The sequence below is a fragment of the Gossypium hirsutum genome, chromosome A11 (genome assembly GCF_007990345.1).
Source record: "Gossypium hirsutum isolate 1008001.06 chromosome A11, Gossypium_hirsutum_v2.1, whole genome shotgun sequence".
NCBI classification, from domain to species: domain Eukaryota; kingdom Viridiplantae; phylum Streptophyta; class Magnoliopsida; order Malvales; family Malvaceae; genus Gossypium; species Gossypium hirsutum.
In genome coordinates this window covers 2,442,047-2,459,589 of record NC_053434.1, presented here as the reverse complement: position 1 = coordinate 2,459,589, position 17,543 = coordinate 2,442,047, and the positions used below count along the sequence as shown (strand labels likewise).

At 32.3% G+C, this 17,543-nt stretch overlaps 1 protein-coding gene across 1 annotated transcript; it reads left to right on the top strand.

The window, feature by feature from the left end:
- LOC107922713 (GTP-binding protein YPTM2) lies at positions 1-2,744 on the top strand. Its single transcript, XM_016852851.2, has 8 exons — positions 1-272; positions 792-864; positions 988-1,035; positions 1,130-1,177; positions 1,468-1,539; positions 1,630-1,785; positions 1,896-1,999; positions 2,511-2,744. The coding sequence occupies exons 1-8, from the start codon at positions 259-261 to the stop codon at positions 2,605-2,607; spliced, it is 612 nt and encodes a 203-aa protein (XP_016708340.2). The 5' UTR covers positions 1-258; the 3' UTR covers positions 2,608-2,744.
- The last annotated feature ends 14,799 nt before the right edge of the window (positions 2,745-17,543 follow it).

The following is a 17,543-nucleotide window of genomic DNA, read 5'->3' as shown; positions in this document are numbered from 1 at the left end:
TAATAAATAACAAAAATAAAATAAAAATTCCAACAATTCTGGCTCTTTATTATTTATGACAACGATACGCAAACACGTAGCTTTTGCTTCTTCGAATTCTCCTCCATCTCACGGTAACAAGATCTCCCTTCCCCTCTCTTTCTCTCCGGCGGCGATCTCAAATCACCGGTAAATCGCACCGTAACGCCCGATTACTCGTCACCTCTGTGATCTCCGCTGACACCTCGTGGTTTCAGTTTATTCTAACTCTTCGCCATCATGAATCCTGAATAGTAAGCTCTTAATTTTTTTTCGAATCTGAGGAAAAAAAACCTTTAATTTTCTAGTTTCCTTTTGATTTCATGTTAAATTAATCATTTCCAATTTATATTTATATGGATCTGCTTGTTTTCCCTATAATTTATTTGTTTTTTTCTTTATCTTGATTATTGATTTGCTTTGCGAATCGGATCCGATTGATTTTTGTTTCAGATCTGTTTATTGATTTTCTAGCACTGTAAGTTTGATAAGAAATAATAATTTTAGCAAAAAATTTGTGATTTTTTCGAAGTAATTTCTTAAGTTAGTTAAAAGTTTCTGGAGAATTTTAATATGTTTCGAAGAAATTTAAGCTTAAAGATTGAAATAATCGTGTATCGATTGATCGTTTATATTCTGAAGTCGTATCAAGGAGCTTGGTTGCTTTATAAGATTTCAATTGATCTATGTTTTTATGTTGAGATTTTATTTATATACAAACACATATACTGTGTATAAATATCCTGAATTTGATCTGTTTGTTTTAATGACAGTGATTATCTCTTTAAGCTTTTGCTTATTGGTGATTCTGGTGTTGGGAAATCATGTCTACTTTTGAGGTTTGCTGTAAGTTCTTGGTCCTTTGATTTTAAACTTTTGGATCTTAGCTTCATGATTTGTTATCTTCTCTATCCGTTCACCAAATGTTAATGCTTTGAAAATCATTTTTCTTTAATTTTGGTCAACCAGGATGATTCATATCTGGATAGCTACATCAGTACCATTGGTGTTGACTTTGTGAGTATCGTCTTAATTCTTTTTTAAACTACTGGTTTGTTTATTTCAAACATATTAATAGCAACTTAAATCTGATTTGTGTTCCCAAATGCAGAAAATCCGTACTGTGGAACAGGATGGAAAAACCATCAAACTCCAAATTGTAAGTCACAAATTTTTTCTTTTGTTAATCCGGTTTTGACTCTCGAAAGTTATCAATTCGGAATGCATACCATGATCTGGTACATGCTTAATTTGGTCTACTTTAATCAGTTGCATTGATATTCTTAGTTTTAGTCAATTCTAATTTTACAAAATTCTTTGTTTAGAAGTTAAATCCTTTTAGTTCTTTCCCGTAGAATATATGATACAATTTATACACTTAAAAAGCTGTACCTTTTCTGATCATTCTCGATTGCTGATTGTTTTTCATGTTTGTCTCCGGATATGCAGTGGGACACTGCTGGCCAAGAACGCTTTAGGACAATCACTAGTAGCTATTATCGTGGGGCTCACGGTATCATAGTAAGCCCATATCTACCTTTTTATCTATGTTTTTTCTCCCTTAATTTTCTTTCTGCAGGACTAAACTCATGCTTCTTTCAATCTTGGCAGGTTGTTTATGACGTGACAGACCAAGAGAGTTTCAACAATGTCAAGCAATGGCTAAACGAAATTGACCGCTATGCCAGTGACAATGTGAACAAACTTTTGGTTGGGAACAAGTGTGATCTAACAGCAAACAAAGTTGTGTCATATGAGACAGCTAAAGTAATAAAACCGATTGCACATACAAACCCATCCCAGATTTATACAGTTTTAGGTATAGAAAAAAAGTCCTCAACTTCTCATCACTTACGTCTTGTTTTCCTTTTGTACAGGCTTTTGCTGATGAAATTGGGATTCCCTTCTTGGAAACAAGTGCAAAGGATGCCACTAATGTTGAAGAGGCTTTCATGGCCATGGCTGCTTCAATCAAGAATAGGTATGTATAACATATATGTGTGTATATATGCATACGAGTTATGATATACTGCTGTATAACTAAATTAGATTTACATATTGTTGTAACTTGTTAAAAATATCATGGAGGTTCCTATATTAGGAGTCAGATTGCATTTTGCCCCTTTTACTTAAACAATAGGCAAATTAGTCCCTGTACGTTAGATCAAAGAGCATATCAGTTCTATTTGTTAAAATTTTCATCCATTTGTACAGTTAAAAACTAATATGGTTTGATGGAATAATCAAACAGTGGTACGTGGCATGCCACATGTACATCATGCTAGCGTATAGAGGCCAATTTTTAACAATAGAAATGGTTGGAATTTTTAACAAAAGGATTAATTTGAGTTTTTGAGTAAAGCAAAATGCAATTACATTCCTAGTATAGGGTCTCCATAGTACTTTTACCATTATAACTTTTTTTACTATTAATATTTGTTTAGTTAAATTATTGTATTTTATTTTTCAATCCATGCAATGATTGTATACAGGATGGCTAGCCAACCAGGCATGAACAATGCGAGACCTCCAACGGTGAATATCAAAGGACAGCCTGTTAACCAGAACTCTGGTTGCTGCTCTTCTTAAATGAAAATTTAGTTTTAGTTGGTCCATGTGATGATATTTGTCCTTTTGTGTTATTTGTTGCATGTAGTTGGGGGAAAAAAAAACTAGTCTTATTTTTATTTCATTTGATAGTAAAAGATGGTTCTACATGATTTTTATATTCTTATCTTTTTTTGTTATATTAAATACTCAATTCTAAATTTCTATTCTTTTAATTTGATTTAATGACTGCACTTTGTACAAAATGTGGATATTTGTGAAAATCACTTCCTACCATCACCAATTGGCCTTACAAAACCTTTTCTAAAATTTATGCTAAAGAAAGTTTAAATAATTTCTAATAGTTTACCATTTTCCTCGAAAACCTTTTTTTTTTTTATCAAGTGGAATATTATTACACAAATTAGTTTAAACTAACAACAGGTGGAAGGGATGTTATTTACACAGATCAAGCAAAAAATAATTATGAAAGAACTAAGCTCATGGAAGAAGCATATTCTACTAAATTAAGTCACAAGGGCTAGACCGGTGGACTATTAAACCGAAAACCTGAGGCACGAATAATTCGATCCCTGATCCAGGAAACTGTGAATAAGTCAAACATGCGAGGAATTTTGGTTTCATGCAAATCGCAACTAAGTAAGAAAACCACCTTTCTGCTTGTTGGGTTGGTGGATTGTTTTGCCGGTCTTGATTGCTGCCCACTGGAAGGAAGTGGGTAGATATTGAAAGGGCTCTTGTTCTTGTTTGGTTCTACTGATTCTTCGAAGGAAGTGATTGACGGCCGAACATTTTATCTTTTTGTTTAGATGGAAAATGTGCTTATTTATCGAGGACTGCACTTGTTGTCTCTCGTCCTTTCCCTTTCTTCAATAAAAATATAATATCCAGCTATTATCCAAAAAAAAAAGAAAAACACTACTTCAATTCATTAAATTGAAAATTAGAGGAATGAATAATTGGACCTAATTGGGATACTTTTATTACTCAAAAGAAACTGCAATAAGTCAAACTTGCAAGGAATCCTGGTTCCATTTGCATAGAGCACAGCAATAAAAATAAAAACATTCATAGAATATTTAAAAATAATATGAAATATATGTGAATCGCCATGATGTTATGTAACATCTTCATACTTGACTCAGTCGTCGAGTTAAGGTATCAAGATGTCACATTTATTGTCGAAGCAATTATTGAAAATTCATATCAATTTATCATATTATTTAATTAATGTAGATCATTAACTCATTTTAATAATAATCGAATTTACGATAAAACTAATAATGAGTTAAAAGGAGCTCATTAAAACATCCACAATCAAAGGCCAAACTGTAATGTTCATAAAAATTTCTAAACTGTCGTCGTGATGTTGGGGTTTCCACGTTGTGACATGGCGAACTTGTCATCGTGAGGTCGTCTTCATTTTCTTACAAGTTTCATACTTTATTTTTATTTATTTATTTTTATATATCATTACCTGAATATATATTCAAATGTCATAACCATCACTTCATTTTACATATCATCCACTTACACCTATTTCTAATATTAAATCCTCATAAAAACATGATATTCAATTAAAGATAACAAAGTATATAAAATTAATATAAATATTAAAGTTTTACAGACCATTGGAGGACTTGCACTTTCAAAAATAGTTTACCCACTTTACGTGTATTTCATATTTATTTCTAAATTGTGCCAATCAATTTAATTCTTCATAAAATTTTAGCAAAGAATTCAATGTCACATCAATTAACAATTATTCACTTATTATTTTATCAATTCGTTTAAACATATTGTAATACCCCTACCCGTATTCATTGCCGGAATAGGGTACGAGGCATTACCGGAGTTTACGAATTAATTTTTTTTTATATTCAATATAGCCCCTTTATAAATATCTAACCTTCCCTGCAATATTAAATCGAGACCAATCCACATCAACCAAATCAATTCCATACATATTTTCAAGATAAATTCATGCATATTTATAAGATAACGTCATCACATATCTAAAACCAGGTTTGTTAACCATACTAATGGCTAACTTTACATTCATTTCACGTTAACATTTACTTTGTTAGCTTATACATGCCATTGATTTCCAAAATAAAGTTTCTTTATATACCGAAATCCTAAGGTTGACAGTGTGATGTGTCTCCGACCAAATCCGACCTCCGAGTTCTTAACACTACAAAACAGGGAAAAAGGAAACGGGGTAAGCACTTTATACTTAGTAAGCTCATGTAACAAGAGTTATACTTACCAAATATTTTCAATACAATATAATAAATATTCATATATCCATTCAATGCATTATTACCCTAACATGCACAAACTCAACATTCAAGTTAGTACAATAATTTCCATTTATCAATAATATATATACCATGATTGATGAGCTCGTCAATACCATGATTTCTATTTCCTTGTTATTTTTCCATATTTATCCCGTTGAATTTATCGAAATTTCGATGGATTTTCAGAGGTACACATTTATTGTACAATTCCGGGTCCGTCAATTCATATTCATGTGCGCACATATCCATTTCAGAGAGCACACTCCCGCGAACCTCAACCTTGCAGCGGGATTACCAGTCCAGGCTAAATCCCCTGCAATATAAACTCATAGAGTATTGTCGGGATTACCAGTCCAGGCTAAATCCCCTGCAACGACAATTACTCTAATGAGCTTGGATCTGAATTACCAGTCCAGGCTAAATTTAGACCCTAATTCGGATTACCCGTCCGGGCTAAATCCATTTTACACATATTCTTCGGGAGGGCTATATTAGGATAGGATCACCCGTCCGGGCTAGATCCTTTTTACCGTCAATTCCTTTTCAGAGATCTATCGAATTTTCCTTTCATTCAACCGGGATTTCTTCCCATTTTATCAAATATATCAATGTTTCATCAATTTTCATATAATGAACATTCAAATCATATTCATATAAAAAACATGCATTTCAAGCATTTAAGAATATAATTCAAGTTACATGAACTTACCTTGATACTTGTTTGTAAACAATAAAAATCTACTAATCCCGAACTTTTTCCTTTCCTCGATCTAGCTTCGTATTTGAATCTTCCAGATCTAAATAAATAAATTTAATTATCAATTTAATACATTTCATGTTCATATGCAACATTCTCTATAATTCAACTATTATTTATAGTTCATTCAAAGCTGTCTACTTGAGTCATAGTCACTAAATTATTTATAACTTGAGCTACGGAACTCCAAATTAAGATCCGTTAATTTTCCCTGAAACTAGACTCATGTCTTTTTACCATAAAATTTTCAGAATTTTTGGTTTAGCCAATAAGTACAGTTTATTCTTTAAAGTCACCCCTGTTCTGCTGTCGACAGTTCTGACCCTTCTTCACTAAAAATTAATTATCTCTTCATACAGAATTCAAATAATGTTCTCGTTTGTTTCTATTAAAAATAGACTCATTAATTATTCTAGAAATATAAATTTAAGCCCATAATTGTTTTTATTAAATTTTTTATGATTTTTCAAAGTCAGAACAGGGGAACCCGAAATTATTCTGACCTTGTCTCACAAAATTCATTACATCTCAAAATTTACAAATCCATTGCTTACACTATTTCTTCTATGAGAAATTAGACTCAATAAGCTTTAATTACATATTTTTTTCATATTCTAATTCGATTTCTACAATTTATGGTGATTTTTCAAAGTTAGTATACTGCTGCTGTCCAAACTGTTTTTGTGCAAGCTGTTTATTACCATTTTCCCCTAAGCTTTTAATAAAAGATAATTTCGTCCCTACTCAATTAGCCTCTCAATTGAGCTGATTTTTCTCAATTAATATTTTATTATATCACCTTAAACTAGTTTACAACCTTTAGGAATCATAATTTCAGCAATAGACTTTAATTCCAAGCATTTTCACAATTAGGTCCTAAAATCAATTTCTATTGAAATTACCTAATAAAATCATCTCATAAACAAATTAAAGCTTTAATTTAATTCTATTTCATCATAAATTATAGCAATCAACCATGGTGACTTTCAATTTCATCCATGAAATCAAAAACTAATGAATTTAATAGTAGGACCTAGTTGTAAAAGTCTTAGAAACACAAAAATTACAAGAAAAAGGCAAGGATTAACTCACTTGGTGCAAAAATTATGAAATATCAGCTTAGAGAACCCTCCTATGGCATTTTTAGCTGCTGAATATGAAGAGAAATGAAGAGAAATCTAGATATTTCCTATTTAGTCCTAGCTTTATTTAGTTAATTTTGCAATATTCCAATTTTACCCTTAATTTATCAATTTTTCTGTTGATTTCATACCCTTGCCATCCAACCCAAATAAATTTTGGGTATAATTCCCTTTTAAATCCTTTCTCATTAGACTCTTAAGCTATTTAATCATTCTAGCAACTTTTACACCTATTACAATTTAGTCCTTTTCATTTAATTGACTACCCAAACATTAAAATTTCCTAACGAAATTTTAATACCACACTAATAACATTTCATAAATATTTATAAAATTATTTTTGACTCGGTTTTACGAGATAGAGGTCTCGATACCTTGTTTTTACCCAATTTCTTCAATAATTTCGTTTTCTATCTAATCACTAAATTGGTAAAATTTTTCTATCAATATTTTCATACGATTTTCCTATCATATCAATTTTCAAGCAAAAATATTTAAATAAATTTCTCTTTAAATCGAATCTATGGTTACGAAACCATTGTTCCAATAACCTTGAATTTAGGCCATTACAACTCTCCCCCCTTTAAGGATTTTCGTCCTCGAAAATCTTACCAGTAAAGAGGTTTGGGTATTGTTTCCTCATTGCCTCCTCCGGTTCCCATGTCGATTCCTCAATCCCGTGCTTTTGCCACAATACTTTCACCAAATTTATCTTTTTATTTCTAAGCTCTTTTGTCTCCCGTGCCAATATCTTGACCGGTTCTTCACTGTAAGTCATATCCGGTTGAATCTCTACTTCTGTCGGAGAAATAACATGTGAAGGATCTGATCGATATCGTCGTAACATAGATACATGAAAAACATTATGGATTCTATCAAGTTCCGGTGATAATGCCAATCGATAAGCGACCGGTCCAATTCTTTCTATGATTTCATATGGCCCGATAAATCTTGGACTCAGTTTACCCTTTCGACCAAATCGGAGGACTTTCTTCCAAGGAGACACTTTCAGGAATACCTTGTCACCGACTTGAAATTTAATCTCTTTTCGTTTAAGGTCGGCATATGATTTTTGATGATCGGAAGCTGCTTTTAGACTATCTCGAATAACCTTTACTTTTTCTTCTGTTTCCCGGATCAAATCAACCCCATGTATTTTCCTTTCACTAAGCTCTGTTCAATATAACGGTGTTCTACATTTTCTACCATACAAAGCTTCATACGGAGCCATTTTAATACTAGACTGATAACTGTTATTGTAAGCAAATTCAATCAAAGGTAGATACCTCTCCCAATTACCTTCAAACTCTAGTATACAACATCGGATCATATCTTCCAATACTTGAATTACATGCTCAGATTGACCATCTGTCTGAGGATGAAATGCAGTGCTGAAATACAACTGAGTACCCAAGGCTTCTTGCAATTTGTCCCAGAAACGAGACGTAAATAGGGGATCTCTATTTGATATAATGGAGACAGGCACTCTATGTAGCCTGACAATCTCAAATATGTACAGTTCAGCTAGTTTATCTAAAGAATAATCCATACGTACTAGAATAAAGTGAGCTGACTTTGTTAATCGGTCAAAAATCACCCAAATAGCATCTTTTTTCCTCAGAGACAAAGGTAACCCCGATATAAAATCCATAGTGATTCTTTCCCATTTCCATTATGGTATAGTAATTGGCTGAAGTAACCCCGAAGGTACCTGATGTTCAGCTTTAACTTGTTGACATATTAAACACCTTGATACAAACTCAGAGATATCACGTTTCATTCCCGACCACAAGTACATCTTTTTCAGATTATTATACATTTTATTACTCCCCGAATGTACAGACATAATACCGCTGTGAGCCTCGCGTATAATCTTCTGTATGAGCTTTGAATTCTGAGGTACACATACCCTACCTCTGAATAATAAACAACCATCAGAATCAATTTGAAATTCAGAATCATTACCTGACTCACACTGTGCCTGTTTAACTTGTAACTTATCATCATTCTTCTGAGCTTCACATATTTGCTGTAAAAATATCAGTTTAGTTCTTAATTCTGCTAGGATTGAACCTTCATTAGTCAATGATAACCGGGTATTCATAGCTCGTAAAGCAAACAGAGATTTCCGGCTCAAAGCATCAGCTACAACATTAGCTTTACCCGGATGGTAATCAATAATCAAATCATAGTCCTTTATCAGTTCAAGCCACCTGTGCTGTCTCAAATTCAAATCTTTCTGTGTCATCAAATATTTCAAGCTTTTATGATCAGTATAAATATGACATTTCTCACCGTACAAGTAATGCCGCCATATCTTCAGCGCAAATACAATAGCAGCTAATTCAAGATCATGTACTAGGTAATTTCTTTCATGTGGTTTAAGTTGTCTTGAAGCATAGGCTATTACTTTACCTTCTTGCATCAAAACACAACCTAAACCATTTAATGAGGCATCACTGTAAATAACAAATTCCTTACCCAGTTCAGGCTGCACTAATACAGGTGCTTTCGTTAATAGGTCTTTCAATCGGTTGAAACTTTGTTGACATTCATCAGTCCACTCGAACTTTACATCTTTTTGCAATAATCGAGTCATTGGAGAAGCTATCATAGAGAATCCCTGTACAAATCTCCGATAATAACCAGCTAAACCCAAGAAACTTCTAACTTCAGATACATTCTTCGGTGGATTTCAATTGACAATAGCTGATATTTTACTTGGATCTACCCTGATGCCTTCGGCAGATACAATATGTCCAAGAAAACCTACTTCTCGAAGCCAATATTCACATTTACTGAATTTAGCATATAACTGCTTCTCTCGTAGAATTTGCAACACAATTCTCAAATGTTCTGCATGTTCTTCTTCATCCCGAGAATAAACCAAAATATCATCAATGAATACTACTACAAATCTTTCTAAGTACGGTCTGAATATCCTGTTCATCAAATCCATGAATACTGCAGGTGCATTAGTTAGCCCAAACGGCATAACTAGAAACTCATAATGCCCGTACCTGGTTCTAAAGGCTGTTTTTGGCACATCTGACTCCTTTACCCGTAATTGATAATAACCTGATCGAAGATCAATATTTGAAAACACAGTAGCACCTTTCAGCTGATCAAATAAATCATCAATCCGGGGTAACGGGTACTTATTCTTTATAGTTACTTTATTAAGCTGCCGGTAGTCGATACACAATCTCAAAGACCCATCTTTCTTTTTCACAAACAGAACCGGAGCACCCCAAGGTGAATGACTCGATCGGACAAAACCCCTGTCAACAAGTTCTTGCAACTGTGTCTTTAACTCCTTTAATTCTGTAGGAGCCATACGATATGGAGCTATGGAGATCGGAGTAGTTCCCGGAATCAAATCTATAGAAAATTCCACTTCTCTTTCTGGTGGCAATCCTGGTAATTCCTTTGGAAACACATCGGAAAATTCACATACCACTAGAACTGCCTGTATTTTTGACTCAGATACTTTGGTGTCAAGCACATAAGCCAAGTAAGCATCATACCCTTTTTTGACATACCTCTGTGCTGCCATTACCGAAATCATATCAGATAACCCCTCTGTCTGATCAGATTTAACCCGGAGCAACTCACCATTCTGACATTTTAGCACAATATATTTTTGTCTACAATTTATTACCGCATCATGCTGTGTTAACCAATCCATGCCTAATATCACGTCAAATTCATCAAATGGAAGTAACATCAAATCAGCCAGGAAACAATAACCTCTTACCATTAGTGGACAATTTTTACAAATTTTATCCATCAACACAGACTGGCCCACGGGGTTCGAGACTTTAACCACAAATTCAGTAGGTTCAACAGATAAATTTTTAATAATTGCAAGTTTAACACATATATATGAATGCGTAGAACTAGGATCAATCAATGTAGTAATATCAGTATCAAGTAAAGAAAATGTACCAGTAATAACATCGGGTGCTGAGGCATCTTCTTTGGCACGAATGGCATATGTCCTAACAGGTGCTCGTGCCTCAGGCCTACCTGCAATATCTTTTGTAGCTCCTCGACTACCACTGACATTACTGGATGGTCGAGGTGGTCTACCTCTCGAAACTGGATTACTCGGCTTCGGTATCTGTTCAGCTTCTTTTTCACCCCTTTCTGGACAATCTCTGAGGAAATGGTCAAAAGAACCACATCGGTAACAAGCCCCGCTCTTTAATCGACATTCACCAAAATGAGCTTTATTACAGTACTGGCATCTCGGTTTAGGAGTGCCAACACTGTCAATACTGGTCACTGATGGAGTAGAAGGCCTTGGATTAGTGCGTTGAGAACCTCGCTATTTGCCCGAATACCCAATGGCTGAAGTAGAACGATCCTGATACTTCTTCAATTTCTTTGAAGCAGAAAACTGGGATTTTCCCATCGATCTTTTACTAAAAATTTGAGTTTCCCTCTCAGCCTGTTTCTTTTCTTTGCTCAATTCTTCTGCTTTATAAGCTCTCTCTGCCAATGTAGCAAACTCTCGAATTTCAAGAATTCTGATCAGTAGTTTAATGTCTTCATTTGACCCTTCTTCGAATCGTTTGCACATTTCAGCTTCTGACTGTACCCATTCTCGAGCATATTTACTCAATCGAACAAATTCTCTTTCATATTCAGATACTGATCTGTTACCCTGTTTCAACTCAAGAAATTATTTTATTTTCTAATCGAGAAACCTCTGGCTGATATATTTTTTTTCTGAACTCGGTCTGAAAGAATTCCCATGTAATTTCTTCTTTCGGAACAACTGAAGCTTTAGTATTCTACCAATGGTAAACTGTGTCTTTTAGTAGTGAGACGGAAAATTTCAGACATTCTTCTGGTGTACAAGATAATTCTTCCAGAACCCGAGTAGTGTTTTCTAACCAGAATTCAGCCCGTTCAGAATCATCATCAACTGCTGCTCGAAATTCTTCGGCCCCATATTTTCAAATTTTATCTACTGGAGCTTTTTCTTTTCTGATAGATTCAGTACCTGCACCCTGTGGGATCTCGGGAACCGGTGAAGGAGCAGGAGTGGGAGCTTGAACTTGCTGCACTACAGGGTTAGTTCTTAAATATTGATTAAACCATTCATTCATCATTTGAAAGAAGGCTGTTTTTGCCTCCTCACCTCGACCCTCTGTCTTGGGCCTTCTACTGCTAGTTTCTTCTCTTTGTACTGAAGCCGGAGCATGACTCCCATCTTCTTCAGATTGAGCTCGGTCGGATGACATTACTATAAGAAAAACACATTTTAAATGGTCAAGAGATATCACACTATCAATAATAATTTAAATGGCATGTATAGCTAATCCCGTTTTTGCTACATCGGTCCTAGAACCGGCTAAACCGTAGCTCTGATACCAATAAATGTAATACCCCTACCCGTATTCATTGCCGAAATAGGGTACGAGGCATTATCGGAGTTTACGAATTAAATTTTTTTTATATTCAATATAGCCCATTTATAAATATCTAACCTTCCCTGCAATATTAAATCGAGACCAATCCACATCAACCAAATCAATTCAACATATTTTCAAGATAAATTCATGCATATTTATAAGATAACGTCATCACATATCTAAAACCAGGTTTGTTAACCATACTAATGGCTAACTTTACATTCATTTCACGTTAACATTTACTTTGTTAGCTTATACGTGCCATTGATTTCCAAAATAAAGTTTCTTTATATACCGAAATCCTAAGGTTGACAGTGTGATGTGTCTCCGACCAAATCCGACCTCCGAGCGCTTAACACTACAAAACAGGGAAAAAGGAAACGGGGTAAGCACTTGTACTTAGTAAGCTCATGTAACAAGAGTTATACTTACCAAATATTTTCAATACAATATAATAAACATTCATATATCCATTCAATGCATTATTACCCTAACATGCACAAACTCAACATTTAAGTTAGTACAATAATTTCCATGTATCAATAATATATATACCATGATTGATGAGCTCGTCAATACCATGATTTCCATTTCCTTGTTATTTTTGATTTATTGGAATTTCGATGGATTTTCAGAGGTACACATTTATTGTACAATTCCGGGTCCGTCAATTCATATTCATGTGCGCACATATCCATTTCAGAGAGCACACTCCCGCGAACCTCAACCTTGCAGCGGGATTACTAGTCCAAGCTAAATCCCCTGCAATATAAACTCATAGAGTATTGTCGGGATTACCAGTCCAGGCTAAATCCCCTGCAACGACAATTACTCTAATGAGCTTGGATCTGAATTACCAGTCCAGGCTAAATTTAGACCCTAATTCGGATTACCCGTCCGGGCTAAATCCATTTTACACATATTCTTCGGGAGGGCTATATCAGGATAGGATCACCCGTCCGGGCTAGATCCTTTTTACCGTCAATTCCTTTTCAGAGATCTATCGAATTTTCCTTTCATTCAACCGGGATTTCTTCCCATTTTATCAAATATATCAATGTTTCATCAATTTTCATATAATGAACATTCAAATCATATTCATATAAAAAACATGCATTTCAAGCATTTAAGAATATAATTCAAGTTACATGAACTTACCTTGATACTTGTTTGTAAACAATAAAAATCTACTAATCCCGAACTTTTTCCTTTCCTCGATCTAGCTTCGTATTTGAATCTTCCAGATCTAAATAAATAAATTTAATTATCAATTTAATACATTTCATGTTCATATGCAACATTCTCTATAATTCAACTATTATTTATAGTTCATTCAAAGCTGTCTACTTGAGCCATAGTCACTAAATTATTTATAACTTGAGCTACGGAACTCCAAATTAAGATCCGTTAATTTTCCCTGAAACTAGACTCATATCTTTTTACCATAAAATTTTCAGAATTTTTGGTTTAGCCAATAAGTACAGTTTATTCTTTAAAGTCACCCCTATTTTGTTGTCGACAGTTCTGACCCTTCTTCACTAAAAATTAATTATCTCTTCATACAGAATTCAAATAATGTTCTCGTTTGTTTCTATTAAAAATAGACTCATTAATTATTCTAGAAATATAAATTTAAGCCCATAATTGTTTTTATTAAATTTTTTATGATTTTTCAAAGTCAGAACAGGGGAACCCAAAATCATTCTGACATTGGCTCACAAAATTTATTATATCTCAAAATTTACAAATCCATTGCTTACACTATTTCTTCTATGAGAAACTAGACTCAATAAGCTTTAATTACATATTTTTTTCATCTTCTAATTCGATTTCTACAATTTATGGTGATTTTTCAAAGTTAGTATACTGCTGCTGTCCAAACTGTTTTTGTGCAAGCTGTTTATTACCATTTTCCCCTAAGCTTTTAATAAATGATAATTTCGTCCCTACTCAATTAGCCTCTCAATTGAGCTGATTTTTCTCAATTAACATTTTATTCTATCACCTTAAACTAGTTTACAACCTTTAGGAATCAGAATTTCAGCAATAGACTTTAATTCCAAGCATTTTCACAATTAGGTCCTAAAAATCAATTTCTATTGAAATTACCTAATAAAATCATCTCATAAACAAATTAAAGCTTTAATTTAATTCTATTTCATCATAAAATTATAGCACTCAACCATGGTGACTTTCAATTTCATCCATGAAATCAAAAACTAATGAATTTAATAGTAGGACCTAGTTGAAAAAGTCTTAGAAACACAAAAATTACAAGAAAAAGGCAAGGATTAACTCACTTGGTGCAAAAATTATGAAATATCAGCTTAGAGAACCCTCCTATGGCTTAGCTTCTGGAATTGAAGAGAAATGAAGAGAAATCTAGATATTTCCTATTTAGTCCTTGCTTTATTTAGTTAATTTTGCAATATTCTAAATTTACCCTTAATTTATCAATTTTTCTGCTGATTTCATACCCTTGCCGTCCAGCCCAAATAAATTTTGGGTCTAATTCCCTTTTAAATCCTTTCTCATTAGACTCTTAAGCTATTTAATCATTCTAGCAACTTTTACACCCATTATAATTTAGTTCTTTTCATTTAATTGACTACCCAAACATTAAAATTTCCTAACGAAATTTTAATACCACACTAATAACATTTCATAAATATTTATAAAATTATTTTCGACTCGGTTTTACGAGATAGAGGTCTCGATACCTTATTTTTACCCAATTTCTTCAATAATTTCTTTTTCTATCTAATCACTAAATTGGTAAAATTTTTCTATCAATATTTTCATATGATTTTCCTATCATATCAATTTTCAAGCAAAAATATTGAAATAAATTTCTCTTTAAATCGGATCTATGGTTACGAAACCATTGTTCCGATAACCTTGAATTTAGGCCATTACACATATTCACATGTATCAATCATTCCATCACTTACAACCATTTCGAAACATTTCAAATTCATCTACTATATATATATATTCATATATATTTTTTCCTCCTCCTCTCCATTCCACACCCTTTATCTATATATTTATTAGAATCTCTAACTTTTAGTATATAACATGCTTATATGTAACATTATCTATAATTCCACTATTTACTTATGTGTTCATATTAAAGCTATCCATTTGAGTCATAGTCATCAAATTATTTATATCTTGAGCTATAAAATTTTGTTTCTTTCACTGTTCCTTCCATATGAATCTAGACTCAATAAGCTTTAATTACATATTTAATTCAATCTCTAACTAAATTTATATAATTTATGGTGAATTTTCAAATTCACTGCTGCTGTCCAAACTGTTTTAATTAAAAAAAATATTTTCTTTTCTATGGTTCTTTGCACTATCTTTCATTCATTCACACATAATTGCCATATTTTTTATTACTATACAATTTAGAAACTTGTGTTTATGTGTAGATTACATATTCATTTCTTTATCTTAGTACTTTTCACCATACAAATTACATTCTCTCTTACCAATTTAGTGCTTTAAGTCTCTATTCTTCATCAAATACTTTCTATTTCCAGTATTTAGATTAAATACATGTTTCATACATCTTACTCAAAACATATTTAACTCAATCTATTGAAATACAAGTAGGTTTAGTATGAAACTTACCTCCTTTGTCAAGAATTTCTTCATTTCCATCATTTCTCATCATCACCACTTTCCTTCCTTTTTCTTCTCATTTTCTCCACTTTCATCTACTATTTTCTTGCTTCTAAATTGATAAACATATTCTCTAGAATCTCTACTTCATCTTCTCTCTTTAATATCTAAGAAAATTTTCAAAAATTTTAGATAAAAAGGTAGGTTTTCATGGTAAAGGACTAAATTATAAAGAAAATAGAACTTCTTTTCTCATCCTTTGACTCACGTAGGAAGGATGATAAATTTCCTTCATCCTTCCTTTCTTTTTATACTACCATTTTCTAAATAAAATAATAATAAATATCTAAGTAAAATATTAATAAAATAATTTTTAACTAATTAATTAAAAAAATCACCAAAATATCATCGACATCATCATTACATTCTAGAATTCTTCCTCTTGCTAATTAACCATTTTATACCCTTTATGATCTTTCAAAATTTCATCACCGAATCATTAATTAATTTGGTAAAATTACGATTTAGTCTCTCATAATTCTTCACATATTCAATTTGGTCTCTGCATGCCAATTTCATATCTTAGTAAATTGGATTATTTTCACTTTTGGTCTAACTTTCTCATTTTTACACTTCGATCCCTTAAATTTTGAATATTTACACTTGAGCTAAAAAAATTCATATATTTACGATTTAGTCCCTTCCTTAATACATCATGTCATTCTTCTTGATTTAACTCTCTTTTGATATATTGCAACTTTCATTTTCTTTGATCTTATACATTATTTCGCTAAGATTTTATCTCATATTATTTACGACCAAGGGATTTTTAGGATGTTGCATGTTATATTTAATATTTTAATATTTTAGTAATATTTAAATTAAAAATAATAATATAAATTTTTTAAAATAATAAAAATTAAACTAATAAAATATACAAATATTAAAAGTTAAATTTATCTTTATACCTATATCGAAGATTTAAAAACAACATAAATTTAGCTAACAATCTTTTACCTAGTAAAAGTTGTGGTTTGAACACTGATGCTATGCACTTCTAAACTACCCATTATGGACTGTAATGTGATAAATGGTTAATAGTGAGATTCTTCACTCTAGTGATGCCTTTCAGTTTGCTTCATTCCTCAGAGATCTATAGTACCCTCCTCAATATTTCATTGGACTTATCACTTTGCATTTTAAGTCACTTTACAACCACCACCGCGTGGATGCTTATTCTTTGTCTCTCTCATTATATAATAAGAAAATACGATAACAATTATGGTGGTCGAAGTTTCGATCTCACTTATGAAAATAAAATACATTTTATAACTAATCGTTAACTCTTTAAAAAATATTTATAATAAGAAGATTACTCAATATTCCTGATAAAGAATATACTCAGATTTCGAAAAAAGAGGAAAACAAGGTAATACCTAACTTCAATTTCAATAATTAAAAAATGATTGTCAATGAACGAACAAAAACAAAAGAAAATCAGTAAGGCTCACCAAATTCTTATGTTTTTACCTCAATTTCAGTAATACCATGAAATAAGGATTACAAAACCCACTCATCCATATATATGGTTAAATTTTATTTTTTAAAATTTGTAGCTTCAGTTTTTGTATTTTAATTTGAACAATTTTAGTTCTTTTATTTTTCGAATTAATTAAATTTAGTCTTTATATTTTTTAAATTT